General features: G+C 46.9%; 2 protein-coding genes across 3 annotated transcripts; one reads left to right on the top strand and one right to left on the bottom strand.

The window, feature by feature from the left end:
- Nucleotides 1–755: 755 nt before the first annotated feature.
- On the top strand, nt 756–13,461 carry LOC109772095 (uncharacterized). Its single transcript, XM_020330795.4, has 15 exons — nt 756–935; nt 1,188–1,409; nt 1,518–1,773; nt 2,212–2,434; nt 2,558–2,681; nt 3,119–3,331; nt 3,889–4,005; nt 4,239–4,691; nt 5,261–5,322; nt 5,426–5,480; nt 5,602–6,021; nt 6,174–6,308; nt 6,404–6,561; nt 12,006–12,074; nt 12,942–13,461. Exons 2-15 carry the CDS (start codon nt 1,248–1,250, stop codon nt 13,012–13,014), a joined length of 2,520 nt encoding a protein of 839 aa, XP_020186384.1. The 5' UTR covers nt 756–935; nt 1,188–1,247; the 3' UTR covers nt 13,015–13,461.
- Nucleotides 13,462–14,542: 1,081 nt separating this feature from the next.
- On the bottom strand, nt 14,543–16,124 carry LOC109772096 (uncharacterized). 2 transcript variants are annotated; one of them, XM_020330797.4, is made up of 3 exons: nt 16,020–16,124; nt 15,025–15,123; nt 14,543–14,926 (listed from the first exon to the last, which is right to left on the bottom strand). In XM_020330797.4, the coding sequence occupies exons 2-3, from the start codon at nt 15,116–15,118 to the stop codon at nt 14,787–14,789; spliced, it is 234 nt and encodes a 77-aa protein (XP_020186386.1). In that variant the 5' UTR covers nt 15,119–15,123; nt 16,020–16,124; the 3' UTR covers nt 14,543–14,786. The 2 variants fall into 2 exon arrangements, with proteins under 2 accessions (XP_020186386.1, XP_020186387.1); XM_020330798.4 differs by having other exon boundaries at nt 15,025–15,120.
- Nucleotides 16,125–18,749: the final 2,625 nt, after the last annotated feature.

Below are 18,749 nucleotides of genomic sequence, written 5' to 3'. Positions count from 1 at the left end.
GAGGGAGGCTAACTTTGTGGCTCATGAAGTTGCTAAATTCTATTTCAATAGTAGAGTGGATGTCCGTTAGTGCGTGGAGCTCCGCTAGGTGTGGCGTGGTGGGTTGCAAATGATTGTATGACGATTTCTTGATCAATATATAGTCTGCTTTCAAAAAAAAAATAGGTTCCACATTTTATAAAAAATATTCAAGACGTGCCACATAAGATGCTTATGGGTATCACGAAGCCCGAAGACCCATCTGTTGTGCTGCACGCTTGTTTGAATCATCGATTAGCAAACCCGAAGCCCCATCTGGTTAAATTTGTCATCTTGCTCTAGAGTTGCAGTTGTTTATGAGGTACGGTAATACTCCCTCCGTCCCACAATATAAGAACGTTTTTGACACTAGTGTAGTGTTAAAAACGTTCTTATATTTTGGGACAGAGGGAGCACTATATTTGATTCGTTCTGACCAACTAAGGTTTAGTAGCACTTGGGGCTGGATGCATGGGAGGATACAGTTTAATTATTAACACACACATACACACACACACCTCTCTCTCTCATAATATTTTGTCACACACACACACACATAAATAACTCATGTTTGTTTGAAGAGAGTAGAGACCTCGGATGCCCTTGGTAGAGACACAGATGAATGAGCCATTGCATTGGGTCGATCTGATTTTGGGAAACGAGTAGTCGGCAATAGAAAAGCTGCAACTAGCCGGCGTCATTTCCGGTCGAGGCCAATGAGTTTGAAAAGCTGTCGGCTTGATCCATGTCGCTCACGTGTACCTGCTCGAGACAATGAAAAGCCTCCATATTTTTTTTCTACGCCTTGCAACTTGCAAGGTGCCTCACTCAGCTGAAATAGCATTACGTTTGCACCGCACCGTAACCATTCATAGTTTTGCAAGCGGGAGTTTGTCCTTCGGTCTCACCTCCTGCAGGTTAGTGCGGATTCATCCACTACCAAATCTAGATTTGGTAATTTTGCTAATTCTGCCAGTCAGTTTTGGAGAGTGTTGTTTGGGTTCCTTCCTTTTGGCTAATGGGTGGAGAAGATGCATGTATATCTTTTTTCAGACTGTTCTGGTCTTTCTTGCCATCTGTTTATCATTGCTACCATCACAAAATATATACTCTGGTTACCTGTAATATATACAGTAATTTTTTTTGAACTATCATACTTACCTATCCAGGTTGAGGAGCACACAGCTTCGATCTAGTACTCCGTCTCCAAGTAGCTATCTTGATCCGAGATGGATCCTGAGCAATGCAGAGAACTTCTTGCCCTGGAGATGGCACTGTCTGATGAAAGCGTGGATCCAGCCCCCCTGCCTCTGTGGCTTTTGAAGGTCATCACAAAGAATTTCTCTGAAGGTAAACAAATCGGCAGCGGAGGGTTCGGAGCAGTTTACAGGGTAATTAATGTGATTAGTAATTCATGTGCTGACATTCAATGTCTTAGCCATTTGGCCATGAGGTTGCACACGTAACCAAAGGTTGACAACTTAAGCTCTGAAATGCAGGGAGAGCTTTGGAATGGCACGGTCGCAGTAAAGAAGCTTTTCGATGCGATTGTCATTGATGAGAAGAATTTCCAAAGTGAGGTTGATTCTCTCTTAAGGGTCAGGCACAAAAACACAGTACGGTTTCTAGGATACTGTTCCGACACTCAACAAGTACCGGACAAATTCAACGGAGCATCTGTCTGGGCAGAACGACGGCAGAGATTGCTCTGCTTTGAGTTCCTACCAAAAGGGAGCCTTGCCGACTATATTACAGGTAGAATAAGATGCATTCTCTTATTTATAATCTTCTGAGCGCTATTTTCTTTTTAGCTCTATTCATATGCCACCAGCAAATATGCAGAAAAATAAATAAAATTGGTACTCTTCTTTTTGTCATTATACGAACGAGAATATATTTTTCAGGTAGGAAGCCAGTAGTTGGCAAGTCCATATTTCTTCGGATGCATAAATTTTGACATATATACGTCATCCTCAAAAAAGTAGTTGCTTTGCTACCACTTTTTTTTGGTAGTTTTCCGCTGCTATTTGGTTAAAGCATGAATGCTTGGAAGCCAGACTTCCATGGTATTGCCTACATATGTTTAGAGTTTTTCTTTTGGACTTCTTCCCCAAATAAGTATAAGAGGAATCTTTCGCAAAAAAAATGTAAGTATAAGACGAATAACATGCCTTTGGTGTATGCTCTGAACAGATGCATCTTCTGAACGTCAGTGGAAAACACGATATCAGATTATCAAGGGCATTTGTGAAGGTGTATATTATCTCCATCGGGAGCGTATTGTTCACATGGATCTAAAGCCTCAGAATATTCTCCTAGATGGCAATATGATGCCCAAAATTGCGGACTTTGGCCTATCAAGGCGCTTTAGTGCAGCCCAAAGCAGTGACATGACCAAAAACATAGTTGGATCGTGGTAGGCAAGCTATTTTTTTTTTTCCTACAAGTCAAGTCCATTGTTTTTGTCTGGTACCAACCATATTTGTTGCATTGTACCATTTGTTGGTTAGCACATGAAACTACATCAATCGTTATGCAGGGGATATTCGGCACCAGAATTCAAAGAAAAAGGAGAGATAACATTCAAAACAGACATATATAGTCTAGGTGTCATACTCATAGAGATGTTGACGGGGTGTAACGGGAGCACCAAAATTGAGGAGGTAATAATCATTTCCGCTTATTCCCATAGAGTTTACATGTGGAACTGATTATATTATGCTTGAAGTTTTCAAAAGAGATAAAATAATATGAAAAGCATAATAAGTGCAAAACACATAATTTTTTATAAAACAAAATAAAATGCAAGCGTGTAGGTGACTATGATTAATATATGTGAAAAACAAGTTGGGAACGTCGTGTTTGTAGCAATTGATCTTTTGCTAATGTAATAACGCTTGAAATTAGGATAGATGAAAAGATACAATCTGTAGTGAAACTGGCTTTGTGCTAGGTATCTCGAGTGTACTTTCAAGATCTTCATCTAGTATATATACATATGTGGTTTAACCAACTACAGTTTTATATTTCCTATTGTAAAGTGCTTCACCTGGCTAATTTAGTACACTCTAACTCTATATTTTTTTTTTCAAATTTGTAGATAATTGAAAGTTGGACGAGCGCGCCTGATACAACAGAGAGCCATATATCACTCGAACAAGTAAAAATATGTGCTGAGATAGGGATACAATGCATGGACCATGATCCAAAGCATAGGCCAACAATATGCGATATCATCCCCAGGCTCTTTGATGAAGCGGAAATTTCAAACTGGTCCGCTAGAGGTGCCGTAAGCACTTCATCGATAGCACAAGTATGGTCACTCAGACGAACTTCATTTTGATACTTGCGGATTAGGTGCAGTTTATGTTTTGTTAGTGTTTTCGCCTTAAAGAATTTGGCATGACCCTGCCTTTTGCTGAAAAATCGAAACATATATAGCATTCTAGTATCATCAGTAATTTTTTTTGGACTCTGATAAGTGCCACACGTGTGGCACTCCGCCCTGACGTTTTTTGATGGCAAGTTTAGTTACCCAAGAATGGCAACTTTCTGTTTGGATGGCAAGTTTCAATTTTTTTGGTTTTTTTTCATATGGCAATTTTAGTTGTAAGAAAACGCCGGGGTGGTGTTACTTCATGCCACAAGTGTGACACTTACCATTTGGGTTTCCTTTTTTGCTTTTGGCGAACGGTAAGTGCATGCATGATATGTGGTGCCAACCTTCTCTTAATACTGCCAAGCAAGACTTTTGCTCAGTGAATAAAATTATAGATTACTGCCAACCTTCTCTACTACTATGCGTGCCTTATCTATACTTAGTCCTATATTGATTTCTATAATCTTCATTTCCTTTTTTTTTTGTTACAGAAAAGGTCTCTCATCGACAAGTTGAAGTATGAGTTGAAGTTGATGAATTTGTATGGAGGACAACTCCTACCGAAGCGAGTTAGTGCACTAAACGGAGTCGGAGAGACAAGCACTGAGGTTGGTTACCACCATGCATGGGTACCAATATTACATTTACAATAATAGTAATAGTAATAATAATATGGTAAATTATTTTGAAGTATTCTCTTGTGGTAGTGTCTGTGTCGACACACTTAATTGACCCATGTATAAATTAGTGAATATCAATATCATAACTGGAGATATAAGTGCCATATTCTTTCTTAAAAGCTTATCCCGATCTCACCCATATTTGTGTATGTTGTTTGCAGATAATGAGCCTTGGGTTTACGGATAGTGAGCTTCTGGATCTCGACCCTCTCGAGCTACGATTTCCTTTCGAGGCCAACAAGCGAACCAGTCGCACATTAAGTGTAATCAACAAGGCAGACCGACATGTCCTTTTTTGGGTTACACCGGATCTCACGGATATGTATTGTTGTGAAGAGCACGTGTGTGCACATGGGCCTGTGACGCCAATGTCAACTTGCGGTGTTAGCATCACACTTATGGAACAACAACAAAGACCACTAAAAACGGACAGTCTGATCTATATACTAATGGTCACATCTGAGAACGAGTCCAGACTCAAAGATTTTATGAAAAATAAGACTAACTTGGAAGATGATTTTCCGCAGTTATTTGATAAGCTAGGTTGCCAGCTGCATGTGGCCATGGCGACAGCTGTAGTCTGCCCCCAAAGTGAAACGGCAATAACCCCCAAGGTGAGTTGGATTGCTTGCTCAAGGGCATTTCTACCCCTATCCAGCCATAAGGTAGGATACTTTCGGTTTCCCTCCTTTACGGCGCACCTAGACCGAATAGTGGAGTAAAAATTACAACCCCGTCGCGGCCAAGTAAAAGTGGTGATTTTGGATCAAACATTGTGTTCGAAGTGATGTCTTTTGGGTGAACTATGCATGTTTTTATTTGAAATTCGTGATGATGAAACTATATGTTATGACGGTTATGTTAATGCATGTTTTAATTTCAATGTTTTCATGATATATATTGTGAAGTGTTTGAAGTTCATGCGGCTAGAACACAAAATCTATACATTTTGTTTGTACTCCACTCATTTTTAAGGGATCGGCTAGGTGCGGCCACCTATAAAGGAGTATATTTTTACTGCTCTAACTTTACTCCGCCGGATCCTCCCTTAACTTTTAGGGGATCGGTTAGAAATGCCCTAACCCACCAAATTAAGCTCAAGCCACATCATATCTTAGTTCATTGTAACAGTTCGTGTTGGACATTTCGCTAACCTAAGTCATTGTTGCTTGGTGGAAATCAGATAATATTTGGCAAGGAACTTCGGGATTTGACGACGATGGATGTACATCCTACAGAACCATGGTAGATTCTTTTGATTGTTTGTCTTTCACGTCGGCACCAATTTTCCTTAGCATGCATGATGTACATTTTCCATGCTTCAATTCGCCTTGTGTACGTACTACAGGGTTCTGGTAGTAGAGGACCAAAGGGAAGTTTCCATTTGGAACTACCTGACACAGGTAACTGATAAGACCTTAATTTGGTCATACCGAACTGGCTAAGCTAGCTGTATTTTTCTTTTCAATGGTCCAAGACGAGATCTATAGCTAATCAAGTCTCTATATATTAATGAATCAACAGGCAGTAGTGATGTCGTTTAACAGCCATGAAAAACAAGGTTGGGTTATGAAGATGCTAGATCGCTATGACAGTGTTTATGCGGCAAAGTTTATCCCTCGAAAGCAATGGTTTGTAACTGGGGGAGACTCTGGGTACCTCAGTGTGTACTCGTATGTTACAATGACAGAGATAAAGAAATTTCAAGCTTACTTTTTCTCTCATATCAACTGTTTGGCGGTTCACCCAACGTATCCACTGCTGATAACACTGTCCTATGATTGTGATCAAGCCATCAGGCTTTGGGACTGGGAAAAGGGCTGGCAATGTTCCCAGAGAATTAGCAAGGACTGGGCACCTGGATTTGACACTCAGTTCAAGTTTAACCCCAAAGACACAAGAACATTTGCTGGTGTTACTGGTCCTCATGGAAGAACTTGCCACGTAAATTACTTGTTTATTTTCCTCTTTCAATACATCATTTCACTTGTGGTACCGTAATGCATGCCGTCCTTGCCTTAGGGTTGAATTTAATTTATCTTTATAATTAATTGAACTTACTTCCTAGGTCTGGTCTTTTTTTTTTGCGGGAACAGGTCTGGTCAATTCATTCTTCCAAGCCTCTCATCACAATAAGCCCCCCCAACTGTGACAGGGCTGTGTGTGACTATCTCTGCACTGATAGTCACCAACAATATCTAATTACCTCTGCTCAGGACGGTGGTTTAAGTGTATGTCATCAATCTCCACTCAAAAACATGCATGCCTGATTGTTGTTTTTCAGTTTTAATTATTAAACTTTTTTTTAACGTACGTGTTCAATCAGGTATGGGATTTGCAGACAGAGACGTGCGTTCATACACTTGTTTTGCATGGCAAGTTTATTGGCCATGTCGCTTGCCACCCGGCACTTCCACTAATAGTTGCAGGTTCACGGGACGGGGATCACTTGACTGTTTGCTTCTGGAACTCTACTAACTACAGGTAATACTAATACTTATAGTATATTGCATATCTCTCAAAACAGGATTTCGCCCTGTTTTATATATAAAACAAGAACTGCAGAAGAACATGACCAAACGATAGAAGGTGATGAGGTCGTCCTCTTATAAAGCCGATCCCAGGATACGACTACCCAAACAACAACAACACACAGAAGAAGATCTAAACACATCGCCACGCAACGATCTAGTACACCTAAACTCCACGACAACGCCCTCAAGAGGGAGAACGGCACAGAGCGTCGCCATTGCCGAGTCCACAATGGACAAAGGTCTTCACCCGGAGTCCTGGCATGGAGAGAAGAACCACGACGATGTCTTTAGGAAGAACACGACACCCACAGGCGCCGCCGTCGGCGCCAAGACATAGAGCTTTCGCTGGGCAACTCACCCGTGCCACCACGAGGCCGCCAGGATGAACGCGACAGGGTCAGATCCCCAGATTCGGATCAGGGCGTCGCCCCTGTGATGATAGATAGCATGCCAGAGCCACCCACCGCTACACCTCCTGTCGCCCACACAACTAGGAAAGAGAGTCATCACTGCCGCAATGGTGCCTGCCGACGAACAAACCATGCAAACCTCCATCTGGGGCCGCCGTTCCGGCATCCCTGTCGCGAGACACCGTCCACCGCTCACTTTACATCACACTCAGTCACGGTAGGAAGAACAGAGGCACACCCTCTATTCCTAGCCCGACATCAGCCACCGAGTCTGCATCTCTAGCCAAACCAGGTGGTTGGGGAGGGGGGCACGACTTCATGACTGCCGACGGCCATCGTAGAGCAAGCCCTGACCCAAGCTAGCATGCACGACGCCATGTTCGTGGCCACCGGCGCCGATCTGCTCACGAGCACAACGGTATCACGACCAACACCCACGAGGAGAGCAGGAGCACCACCTGCAAGCACATCCCGGACCGAACGCCACCTCGCCTACCTAGAGCGAAAGCTCCGATCTGCCTCGGGCCCAGATCCGGTCCGCCCGAGCACAAACCCTGCGTTGTAGCCCTCTCGACAAGCACAAGTCGTATGCCGCCAGCTCGAACCTAGGAGAAGGAAGTATTCACTGTCACACGCACCCTGCCGCCAAGCCTCAGACACCGCGCCGCTCCGACACCAGCACCCCGTGCACCCCCGAGCCCCCACTGGCACACTAACCCAAAGCCACGAAGGATCCCAGCCATGGCTAGCTCACGCAGCCAGTCACCGGAGGGGAGCCCCAGCCAGGGCCGGCAATCACCGACGGCCAGATCTGGTCGAACCAGATCGAGCCACCCGGCCTCCATGGACGCGCCCGACCGACCATCCACACGCCAGCAGAGGCCACTGCGGGAGAGCGTCACACACTTAATCCCGCCGTTGATGTCCTAGGCCGCGCTACCGCACCTCGCCGCCAGCGCGACGACAACTGGAAGGAACCGCCCTCATCGATTCTGACCGATCCGAGGGGAGAGAAGTTCCTGCCGCTGCCGATGTCGAGCGGGCTTTGCCCAGCGGCGCGTCCCGCCGGTGGCGAGGTGGGAAGAGAGGCCTAGGCCCGGCGGCGCTATCCCACGGCCGCCCTCTGGAGCGACACGGGAGGGGCTGGTCGGGCTTCGTTTCTATCTATTGCATATACTATTGTATAGCACTCACATTATGTATCCAACTTCCCAAAAAAGTGTGCCGATTTCTTAGGTGAGTCTAAATATATGTATGTGTGGGGCCAACAATACACTGTTTTAATTAATACTACCTGATTTACTGTGTTCTTGCAAATGGCATAAACAAATATCTGAATTATTACCTCACTCACTTTATATTGCTTGAGAATATTTTTCTCTTCCTTTGGAGTACAAGCTAATAATCCCCTAGGTAGAAAGGGGCAAGAATTATGATGTTCAACGATGCACATGGAAGGGGCTCGGCACTCGCATAAACAAATGTCTTTGTAAGAGCATCTCCGACGCTGACCCTCAAACCTCCCGCAACCGTCCGGACCATGTTGTCCGAACCATGGAAGCCATCCAACGTGGTTATGTATTGGTTCGTCGCGCGGTCCGGACGCAATTTATCCCGCAAAACAGAGACAAACCGGGGGGAGGGGGTATTTGCGGGAGTCCGGACACGGCCCACGCCCGCTTCTGATCGCCCTGGTCCACCGAAAACCCTCACCCGCCCCTCCCGCGCTTTCCTTCTGATGCACGCGCCGCTTACCGCGCTGCATTCATGCCGGCCAGAGCATGCGAGATACCGTCATTGATGTCGCAATGTGACCGAAGGGAGGAAGGGCGGCGCTGGTCGATGCGATCTCTCGGCAGCCGCCGCTTCAATGCAGACGCAGGTTGGATATGACGAACCAACTCCGGCCGTTGCGCCGCATTGAAGCTGATGACCGGCCCTTCGCATGGCCTGGCTGCGGCTATATAAGCCGCGCTCCGGTGCCGTCCACACCGCATCCTCCTATTCCTCTCCCTCTCCCCTCCCATCTCCCTCCACATCTCCGACGATGGGCAAGTCCTGGGCGTCGGTGCCGGCAGGCGGTTCCAGTGCATAATCCAGTGGATCGTGGCGACGCCGCCCTCAAACTCTATGGTTATCGCCATCATCGGCGGGCGGCTCCTCGATGAAGGCGGAGATCGTCATCTACTTCAGTGACAAGGAGGACCAGCAGCCACCGCCACAACAGTCCACGCTGGCAGTGCCGAGCTAGGTCTATGACGCCACCGACACGGAGTTCGAGGAGCCGATGGAGCTAATGCTCTGTTGCTCCGTTGTCCACACCAACGGCCCGGAAGCCGCGTCGTTTAAATCGGTTGACGCGTGAAGGAGGAGCGGCTCTCGCTGCCGCCCTGACGCGTCGTCAAGGAGGAGCAGCTCTCACCCTGACGCGTCATCAAGGAGGAGCGCCGCGCGCCGCCGCCCCTGCCAAAGGCGCGCGGTCGCATTATCCATGATGGCACGGGATTACGCCGACCAGAGCGGTGCCGGCGGGACATGTGCAACGCCCCGCGCTGATCTAAGTTCACGGACTCAGACGCCCCCCCTCCCCCCCGCGATACATCCTGACGGACCCGGACCTGGCGTACGTACGCCTGGGCCCTGGATCGCTCCGTCACGACGTCGGAGACGGCCAAGCGCAATCTCTACCGCCTCGACGGGGAGATGGCTAGGTACAGCGAAGAATGCTCCCTCGCTGAGGTCGACGCCTCCTCCAATGATCGCCGCCCTCTCCCCCAGCCCAGATGGCCAGGGGCGCACTGCGCACGGCGCAAGAGGAAGCGGAGATGATCATCTGCGAGCGTGAGGCAGACGTCGGAAAGCCCTGCCGGCACCTTTTTGCCGCCGATGATGGAGGAGGAGCCACCGGCCGGCCCGACGTGGCCTACAAGGTCACCATCAAATATATGGTAGTCTAGGGTTCTGTTTTAAGGTTTTTAGTTCACCAAACGAAATATGGTCTGATTTGATGTACAAATTACCCTAGTTTCAATCAGTGGCGGAGCCAGCTCAAATTCAGAGCCTGGGCAAGATATACGTGATGCAAGTTAATTAGATTTTGCACAAACAAACTGTTAAGTAAACCATTTGTTTACTACTAGAGCTCCATGCACATGCACCATGGGAGCCCGGGCAGCAGCCCCGGCTCGCCGGGTGCTGTCTATGCCAATGGTTTCAACAAAATCCACCGTGTTTATATTAAGATTTGCCCGGTTTGATTCAGTTTCGTTTGGTTGGTTTGAGTTGTTAAAATATATGCGGCTACATTTGGATGTGGCATTTCGTATCTGTGTCCGTGGACTGATTCCCTGTCCGTAAACGGATGCGGAGGGAATTTTGCGGGCTGCCGTTGAAGATGCCCTAATGCTCCATGCATGCAAGTCGGGCCGGTACAGATGGATATTGCTCAAACAACATCACGTACCATATTTTTCTCAAATGCCAAAAGTTAGTGTCAACATATGAATACAGATAGTCCCTTCCTTCCAAAGCGGACTAGAACGATAGTCCCGGAATCACATGCGACGCACCTGGCGGGAGCTTGAACCCTATGCTACCCAGCTGCGAGGTGACGGCGTTGGACAATGGCGAATCTCCGTCTTTCTCCAGCCATGCACCTTGACCTCGCTGCTGCTCTTGCTGCTCCTGTCTAGGCAATTCGATGCAGAGGAGACCACAACACAGGACAGGACCACGACGCGCAGGACCAGCACTACCCGAGGACAAGTTCAAGATGATGCCGCTGCGGCTCGATCCCTCCCGCCCGACGACCCCACTCCTCAGTGCACTGTGCACCGCGACGACCCTCGTCACCACCTCTGCACATCACGCACTCGTCGCTAGGAGCGCGGACAACACACGTCATTTGCTCAACAAAATGCCTAAGAGCATCTACGGCCACATATGACAAATATGACCCCACAAACGCCTGCGGACGCTTCCGGGCACGTCCGTGGGCAGTGATCGGGCACCCCTCAAATTTCATTTAATCATTACAATCGGACATCTTATACTAGATTCTCATATCCATACAAGGACATGCAAACTAAAGAAAACCTACGTACTACGTCAATCCGGTGTCAGTATGGCGTAGTAAGTGATATTACTCCGAACCATGATGGAGTGTCGGAGCGTGGGCGTAGCGTTTGACCGTGGGCAGAGCGCCGAAGCGGGAAAGGGAGGAGGTGGATGGGTTCGGACTGGCGGCACGGAGAGGGTGGAGGGGGATGGGTTATGGTTGCGGGACGCCGGCCGGCTTAAATAGCCGGATTTGGTCTTGGGCGGCAAGCCGAAATGGCGCCACGCGGCGTTCACACCGCGGCGAGCGGACGCGACGTCCGTTGGACCGCCGGGTTTCAGGGCGTTTCCGCGTGGGACCCCGCCGTCTGATCGACGTGGTGGACGTGCCCCGGCGCGCCCCCATTTCCACCCCATATCTGGGTTGGATATGGGGGGTGCCGGTCAGCCCGGGCGTTTGAAGCCCGTTTGAAGCGTCCGCCTGGGTAAAAAACGTGACCGGTTAGTGACCAAGCGGCCCGCCCGGGCGTATGAGACGTGTTTGAAAGATCCGGCTATAGATGCTCTAACATCAGTGATAAGATGAAAGGAGGGTAATGTTGCGACGTCGACGAAGACGGGTCAAAACTACGCCACCTCAACTCAAAAACCACTTCAAGTGAGCAAAGGAACTAAACTTATCTGGTATGAAATCTTGAGGGGCTAAGATTTGCTGGCCCTTTTTTATATTTTTGAAAGACTTGAGGGACGAAAAACATATACTTTTTTCAATAAATAAACTACTGTAGTGGATAGTTGAGTCAACAACTTCATGTAAACCCAGATTTGGTGGCTTGAGAAGCTGACTCCTGACGATGGTTCATTTTATCTCAACTTTTTATGTTGAATCCTTGGAACGTACAACTAACTGTGGACTTTACACTTACAGGCATCTGAAAACGGTTCGATGCACACATGGTGGCAAGATTGTGGATCTTGCCTTTAGAGGCTCAAGAAGGTATATATAATGCATCTTTTTGGTCACTTTTATACCTTGTCGGCATTACCATTGCTTACGTGCCATGCTAAGATTTGCCAATGCGGGGACACCTGAGTGGATCACATTAAATTTTTCTAATGGTTCAAATTTCCTTTTTATAAAGATATTTTTGGAACCAAAGATTTTGATAGAAAGACGCTCAATTCTTAGTTTCTTACTGCCCATGTAAACTATTAGCAAAAGTACCCGGATTCTAGAAATGCGCAATAATAAAAAAGTCTAAATAAATAACAAATATTTTAGGTGCAACCAAAGCATTATCAGTTAACCATTTCTCAAGCTTTATTGTCTTGTATTACTTGTGGCCCTTTCGAACATCTAATTAAGTCTATATATCGTTCTAGTGAAGTTCTCTTTGAAATGTAGCTATTGAACTCATTGATGTTTTCATAGGAAGTGGGTGAGTTCTTAATTTTACGCACTGTGAAACGAGGCCTATGCATATATACATGTGTATTTTACAAGTGTAAGATTATTAAGCGGTCTTTAGTAAACCAGAGTGAATGGTAAAAGCGTCAGTATTGGCCTCTTTGAAGATCTGTTGTATTTGATTAGTTCTTAGCAGACATTTTCCAACTTGTAGCTCCATCCTTGGGTAAAGTTTTGCTTGAAATGAAGATACTGCACACTATACATGGTCCCGTTATATTAGCGACGGTATCTTAGAAGCCCAGAAATACCAAACGGTTTACACTAAAATACATCCGGTCAAGGATTAAACCATTTCCTTTAGCACTCTACTGTATTGTGTGTTTGTTTTAGTCATTTCAGACTTCTAATTATACCCTTGGGAATATTTCAACCTATAATATCTTTTCTATGTAGGCTTGTCATCGGATATTCTAATGGGTTAGAAGTCCTGGAAATCGATCTGGAAGCATTATCACATCAGCAATAGGGACAGCGAAGTTAGGGGAATTGATCGGGCTGGGTTGAGCTGAGCACCGCTGAACCTCACATCAAATTAATTCAGTAGAAAATTCGTAAATTATCTGTACTGCACTTGGATTTGCGGAGAACAAAAACGGCTTGACATTTCAACTGTACGTAGTTAGTACTAGTACATTGCAGGGCAGATAGTTATTTTGCATACATGCAGGTCATTTGTTGTGCTTTCTTGTGCATAGCGTGTCATGTATCATGACATATCAGGAAGACAGGAACTTTACATGAATCAACACCTTGAAATCCCAAGTGACGTGGTGTAGTGCCTGCCATACGGGATCTGCAATGGGGTTTTGTTAACCGGCCTAGTAACAGGTTGTACATATTGTACCTAAACTCTGCTAAGTGTAACCACTGAGCCCACTTGGGTCGGCAAGATGAGCAAAGCATATTCACTCTCTCTGTTTGACCGTCTCTCTGGGAGTGTCTACCTGAGGGCATTTGCAATTTTGCATTATCCAATCTGAACAGATACTGTCACATTTCGCTGCTTTGGAGTTGACTATTTTCTGAAAGAGCAGACAAGCAAAGATTTTCACGCGGAGAGTTGGCTCGGCATATGACCTAGGAAAAAGCAATAGATCCAGTCAATTACATTAGCATTCCGGTAGCCATAGGCCATATGTTCAGTGCTTGTGTCAAGATGCAGGGATATCTTTTATTCCCCCAGAACTTGCGACGACTAAAAAAGTTTTGTGCTTCATTTGAGCTTCTAATTCCTCTTTTTTCTAGTGGAAGCTTTTGTTTTCTATCATGCTATATCTTCCCCTCCGTCAACGTAAGGAGGACCTGCTCACTTTCATTGAAGATTTTTTGCCATTGTTTGATTGTTCCACATCACCAAATTTGTTGACATTGACATGGGACTACAGTCGTTCAATTCTGTGTTTTTTTAGCTTGTCCTTTTGTTGCTTTCCATCCGGATGCAAACACACTCAGAAATCTAATGGCCATGTTACCATCATCTTAATCTGCTCCATCCTAATTTTACAGAAATCTGTTGTCAAGATGCTGATGTTAACTACAATTGGCATGTAAACTATTTCAGTGGATCAAGAGCATCAGGTTCATGTGAATGGCTCGTGGCCATTGTGTTACATTGTTCAAAACGCAAATTAATTGAAGTTTCTCTCACAGTTCTGTCCAAAAAGGAAAAAACATCTTCTCTACATACAAGCCCACAGGTGCAAAGACTTATACTAGTGTTAGGCCATAGTTGGCTCCAGTGGGCACTGATATATCGCAAAACTCCAGCTGAGTCCAGCGTCCAATGCAATCTAAACAGCAGCTGATATATTCTTGTCAATAAAAGTCTGCAATTGCGCAATAACAGCAGCACAGGCAGGGCGCAAAGGCAACATAAATCAAGCAAAAATAAGTATGGTGCACTACCACGCATAAACAGTAGACTGGGTAACGTCACAGCATAAACTTGCGGCATCAGAGATCAGGAAGAAACACCGCACACGAAAGACAATGCAGAAACAACAATGCAGTTATTTTACTGCCTGGTGGGAAATTTCACCAAGGAACAGAGTTCATCGAAAGGCGTTTGAGCGAGCGGTAAAGCCCCTCCAAAGTTGCTCACGGAAACTGAAATTCGCAAAACAAAATAGTATACCCTGACTTTAAAGTCACTTTTATTAGGAACTTGAAAACCCTAGAAAAGAAACTTTGGCTCCATGGTGGGAGCAAAACGCTGGTCGAGCTCGCGCCGCCGCCCATTCAGGGGTCCTTCACGATGAAGTTCTGGCGGCTGATGGGGTTCATGATGACCGGCGGCCCGGCGACACGGGGCCAGGCCTGGAACTTGGCGTCCGTGGCCTGAAACCACTCCTTGTCTGTCGCCGTCTTGCAGACGGTGCCTGGATCCGAATGGAACAGGCAGCGTCAGATGCATTCTTCCAAGAGGTTAGGGGCACAGGCATCCTATGGGCATGTTATGCAACAGCATGGTACTCACCTCCGAAGATCTTCTTGTCGGAAACGATGGTGTCGGAGACATATGCAATGCCAAGGGATCCAACCAGCGAACCGATGATGTACTTGCCTGACATTGCTGCTACACAGTGATGAAACAGGATGTAGATCGTCAAATGTAATGGACAGGCATACAGAACTACTCACATGTACGTATCAAAAATTCAAAATGCAAATGCATGGCATGGCAGAAAGCGAGCAGGCCCACTAACACAGTCGGCTGATTTCTGGATCCACATAGACGGCTGTTCTCTCAATTCGCATAGGCATGGTCATGAAAGAACGCAATCCGCCATGAGACGATAGCAGAACAAAATCAATCCGGTCTACACAAGATGGCGCGTCATGGAAGGGAAGGGGGCGTGCATATGGTGTGCACCATGTGCAAGGGTACACATGAACCACCAAGAGATGATTTATGTGCCGTTTTGATCATCCCACAATCACAACTACCACGCATCAGTGACCAGGTTGAAGGGGAACTCAGAAGCTATACATGCACAAGTGCAGAGATCAAGATGAGACGTTTTTATATCAGAAACCGCCACAGATCCACCGGGTAAAAATGCCGGCCCACCCATCCATCCATCCCGTCAGCAACCAACCGAAGGAGATGAATCACGGTAAAAAATCACTGCCCATCCAGAGACCGCGGCCTAAATTCCCCAAAACCAAATTGTCCGATCCTCCCCGACGAGGCGACGGCGATCATCGACGAGCCAAACCCGGCCCCACCAATCACGAACCGCAGAGAACGCGGGCGGATCTGATCGACGCGGAAGTACCATCCATGCGCGTGCTACGGATCCCGCGGTATCCTCGGCGATCCCCGTACCCTAGATAACCATGGGAAATAAAAACGGCGGCAAACCTCGCTCGAACACGCGCGCGCGCGTACACGTCCGCGGTCCGCGGAGGAGGCCCAGGTTCGCACGTACAGAAAGGGAGGGGATGGAGAGGTGTCGGTGGTGAGAGTACCTCGCGATCGGTCGGTGTTCGCCCGCCGCCGCCGCCGCCGCCGGGAGAGGGATGGAGGGAGGAGACGCACGCGCTTGTGGGGGAAGGAGAGAGAGAGAATGGGAGCGAAGGCGAGCGAGAGAGTGCGCGGAGAAATCATAAAGGCTCCGCGACGCCTTGACCGCTTCTCCTCTGGGCTGCGTTTACTCCACGGGCCGGGCCGGGCCAGGCCTCGTTTCGCGTTGCTGACCAAGTGACCCAACTCTCTCTCTCTCTCTCTCTCCATACATTTAATGTAATGATTCTCTTCTATAAAAAAAACTAATGTAATGATTCTCTAGCGAGCATAAACGAAGGAGGAACGCATGTGAGAGGCGAGGGACCTCGGATCTTCAAGATCTATATCTTCTTCACCATTGTCTAGTGATCATCATAGTTTTATGAGAATAAATTTCCTCTCATTCTTTTGGCGGTGCAATGAGGTTAGAGAATTTTCTGTCCTCGCGGACCCGATTATACAGATATGATGAGTTTATGTTGCTGTGTAAAGCCTTTTTTGTTGGTCTGATTCTTTGTGGAGTTGAAATCTTTCATCGACACCATGGTGAAGATATAGTGATTCGGCGACCTGCACTTCTAAGGTATCATCCCCGACCAAAGTACGTTCATCGATCAAGGCTTCCCATCTCTTTGGATGGGCCACTCAAGGCGCTTTCAAAAACCATTATTGATAATGTTTCCTGCGGGTGAAGGAGTGACAGCATCGTTGCTCTAGTCCAATTGCAACCTCTTTACCGAAATCTTTGGAGTATTTCTTCGAGCAGAGATTGACGCGGTGAAGAAGGTGTTTCCAAAAGATTTCATTGTAATTCTTAGTCATAGGACTTACTTTGTATTGTAATTCTTAGTCATAGTACCTATAATTGTTATGATCAATAAAGTTACAGGTGTTTCTAAAAAAATGAGCCTGCACGGGCTTCGCCGGCATGCTCCTTCGGCAGCGGTGAGATAAGGGGGGAGCGGGAGAGGAAGGTGGCGGCGAATCCAGCGGGTTTCCACGGTGTCACCGAGGAAAGGCGAACTCGGCGGTGGCAGGGTGACTTTTCTTGCAAAAATGCTAGACTCACACTAGTAAAAAACATGGCTTTGTTTGGGGCCTGGCCAGCCCATTAGTCCCGGTTCAGTCACGAACCGGGACCCATGGGGGGCATACGTCCCGGTTTGTGCGCACATGGGGCCGGCCGGGCCTCGTGGGGCATTGTTCCCGGTTCGTCTGGACCCATTTGTCCCGGTTCCAGGCACGAACCGGGACCAATGGTCATCGCTCCTGGCCCACAGCCATTAGTCCCGGTTCGTGGCTGGAACCGGGACAGAAGGGGGGTCTTTAGTCCCGGTTCCAGCCACGAACCGGGACCAATGAGGTGGCTATATATACCCCCTCACCGGCGAGCAGAGCACTCCACACTGCTCTGTTTTTTCTGGCCGGCGAGGGAAGATTTTTGTGGTGCTCTAGCTCACCTCCTATGCACATGAGGTGTTCGATGAAATGCCCGAGCCACACTAGTTAAGCTTTCTCCCCTCGAAGCTCGACCTCAAAACTCCATTTTCCTCGAGATTTGTCTAGATTTAGCGGTCCGTCACGTCCCGTCTCCGTCTTCACCGCCGTCGATCGCCCGCGCCGATCTCGTCGCCGGCACCACCGTGGTGAGCCTCTTGTTCTTATCTTCTTTCTGAAAGAAAAACAAATTCTTACTTTAGATAGATACTTGTCTAATTTTCTTACTTTTATTATTGCTTGTTATTATATAATGCGATGATTTTGGTATCTGCCCTCGTCGGCCCTCGTCCTGCCTATGATTCGGATGTGGTATATATTATCTTTTATAACTATTTGGTTTATTTGTTGTTTATGACAATTATGCCGACCAACGTGACATAGATTTTATTTATCTAGGAGGTATGTGAACCGAAAATTCCAACCGACCCTATTGTCAAGAGGTTAAATTTATTTGAAGAAGAAAACAATTACTTGAAGAAAAAATAAAAAAAATTGAGGAGGAGAAGATGATATTGTAGTTGCATGTTGCGGATGTCGTCGATGATCACAAGATTAAGATGGACGCAATGCGTTTGAAGATGTGGTGTGCTCCTATAATACCACGGTTGAAACGTTTGTTCAGAAACGAAGAGCATGCCAAGTTGATGCGATGGCACAGAGAGGACCGTAAGAAAGACAGGAAGTTGAGAGCACCCGTTGACGGGTCGCAGTGGAGGAAAATCGAGAGAAAGTACTGGGCTGAGTTTGCAGGTGACCCAAGGAACGTATGGTTTGGTTTAAGCGCAGATGGCATTAATCCTTTTGAGGAGCAGAGCAGCAATCACAGCACCTGGCCCATGACTCTATGTATGTATAACCTTCCTCCTTGGATGTGCATGAAGCAGAAGTTCATTATGATACCAGTTCTCATCCAAGGCCCTAAGCAACCCGGCAACGACATTGATGTGTACCTAAGGCCATTAGTTGAAGAAATTTTACAGCTGTGGAATGGAAACGGTGTACGTGTGTGGAATGAGCACAAACAGGAGGAATTTAACCTGCACGCGTTGCTGTTTGTAACCATCAAACCTTTCAGAACAGACAAACAAGGGATACCACGCATGCACGCAATGTTTAGCTAACACCGAAAATATATATCTGGACAAATGCAGGAAGAATGTGTACCCGAGCCATCGTCGATTTTTTCCGACCAA

Source organism: Aegilops tauschii, chromosome 7 (genome assembly GCF_002575655.3).
Source record: "Aegilops tauschii subsp. strangulata cultivar AL8/78 chromosome 7, Aet v6.0, whole genome shotgun sequence".
NCBI lineage: Eukaryota > Viridiplantae > Streptophyta > Magnoliopsida > Poales > Poaceae > Aegilops > Aegilops tauschii.
Note: the sequence above shows the minus strand (reverse complement) of the source record. Positions and strands in the feature narration are given on the sequence as shown.

Excerpts from the sequence above, each read along its gene's own strand:
- LOC109772095 (XM_020330795.4), top strand. The coding sequence starts at position 1,248 with ATGGATCCTGAGCAATGCAGAGAACTTCTTGCCCTGGAGATGGCACTG. Across the intron at positions 5,323-5,425 it reads GTACATCCTACAGAACCATG|GGTTCTGGTAGTAGAGGACC; the intron begins GTAGATTCTTTT and ends TACGTACTACAG. Across the intron at positions 5,481-5,601 it reads TTTGGAACTACCTGACACAG|GCAGTAGTGATGTCGTTTAA; the intron begins GTAACTGATAAG and ends ATGAATCAACAG.
- LOC109772096 (XM_020330797.4), bottom strand. The coding sequence starts at position 15,118 with ATGTCAGGCAAGTACATCATCGGTTCGCTGGTTGGATCCCTTGGCATT. Across the intron at positions 14,927-15,024 it reads CGACAAGAAGATCTTCGGAG|GCACCGTCTGCAAGACGGCG; the intron begins GTGAGTACCATG and ends ATTCGGATCCAG.